General features: G+C 49.3%; 1 protein-coding gene across 1 annotated transcript; it reads left to right on the forward strand.

Moving 5' to 3' along the window:
* Positions 1 to 417: 417 nt before the first annotated feature.
* LOC128570506 (keratin-associated protein 9-8-like) lies at positions 418 to 945 on the forward strand. Its single transcript, XM_053569730.1, has one exon. The coding sequence runs from the start codon at positions 418 to 420 to the stop codon at positions 943 to 945; it is 528 nt and encodes a 175-aa protein (XP_053425705.1).
* Positions 946 to 1,571: the final 626 nt, after the last annotated feature.

Below are 1,571 nucleotides of genomic sequence, written 5' to 3' on the forward strand. Positions count from 1 at the left end.
TTTCTAATTAGAACACTGAAGAGTATAGGCATAGGTGGTACAGTCCTCCTTTTTCTAATGGACTGCATACAGCCACAGGAAGAGGTGGGCAGGAACTCTCACATGACCCGATGGTGACCAGAGCAGGAACGATGCTGATGAGGTGAGCACCTTCCTTTTATCTGAAAGAAGTTTTGATGAGTGATTCTCAATTAAGAAACAGATTAAACACTATTGAGTTTTAACCCTTACGAAAGAATTTCCTCCTTCTTAATTCAGCTGGTAATTATGGAAAACAGCGTCAACAACAACAAGGAAAAATTCTGCCCATTGGTCCAAACTTTGGATGCCCAGTGTATAAAAGGTCCAAATTGGAAGGCATCAGCAGATTCTGGGAAGCTCACCTCTGAACAGGAACCCACTCTCCACACAAACACCATGACCCATTGCTGCTCCCCTTGCTGCCAGCCCACCTGCTGCAGGACCACCTGCTGGCGGCCCACCTGTGAGATCACCTGCTGCAGCACACCCTGCTGCCAGCCCAGCTGCTGTGAGTCCAGCTGCTGCCGCCCAACTTGTTGTCCAACCACCTGCTGCACGACCACCTGCTGGCGGCCCACCTGTGAGACCACCTACTGCAGCACACCCTGCTGCCAGCCCAGCTGCTGTGAGTCCAGCTGCTTCCGTCCAACTTGCTGTCCAACCACCTGCTGTAGGACCACCTGCTGGCAACCCACCTCTGTCACCACCTGCCGCAGCACACCCTGCTGCCAGCCCAGCTGCTGTGTGTCCAGCTGCTGCCAGCCCTGCTGCCAACCCACTTGCTGTGGCACCTCCTGCTGCCAGCCCAGCAGCTGTGCACCCGTCTACTGCACCAGGACCTGCTACCAGCCCACGTGCGTCTGCGTGCCTGGTTGTCTGAACCTGGGCTGTGGATCCAGCTGCTGCCAGCCTTCCTGCTGTTGATCCTCTCACCATGAAATCTCCCGACACAGACAACCTCCTGACAACCGATCTGCCAGTTCCCCAGTTCCTTCCACAAGCTCATCACCAGGCTTCACTGACATCTGACATGCTGCCACCATCTTTCTCTTAGTTTCTTGGTTTCTAGTTTCTCACAGGCTTTGTGAGTTGGCGTGGTGAGAAGCAGTTGACTTCACCCTGACCTTCTGTGTCTATATTCACTGTAGAGCTCTGTGATAGGTGCAGCCCTTCTTTGAGTCTCCTTGACTTACTGCCATTGTCCTAGCCTTGGAAAACTGATTATCACATTCCCTGTAAGGAACCTAAAATAGAAATCTTTCTTATTGCTTTCACAGGTTTTTCCATGTTAACTACTTCATTATAATCATGATTTTTCGAATAGACTTACTATTCTTCTGTCTTACTTTTTTCTTTTCATGATCACATTGCATTTTCTTCCCAGTGCAGCTTCCATGATGCCTTCCCAATAAAGTCTTTGCTATCTTCCAGCCTTTACTGTGATTTTTTTTGGTATGGCATTTACTTGTAAGGCTTTCTGTTCATATTTCATTTCATTATTATTATCTTTTCTGCACCTGTCAACGATCCCTAAGCTCACAGAACCAAGA

This window comes from Nycticebus coucang, chromosome 18, assembly GCF_027406575.1.
Source record: "Nycticebus coucang isolate mNycCou1 chromosome 18, mNycCou1.pri, whole genome shotgun sequence".
In the NCBI taxonomy this organism is placed as follows: domain Eukaryota; kingdom Metazoa; phylum Chordata; class Mammalia; order Primates; family Lorisidae; genus Nycticebus; species Nycticebus coucang.

Bases quoted from the DNA above. Each gene is read 5' to 3' on its own strand.
- LOC128570506 (XM_053569730.1), top strand. From the start codon at position 418: ATGACCCATTGCTGCTCCCCTTGCTGCCAGCCCACCTGCTGCAGGACC.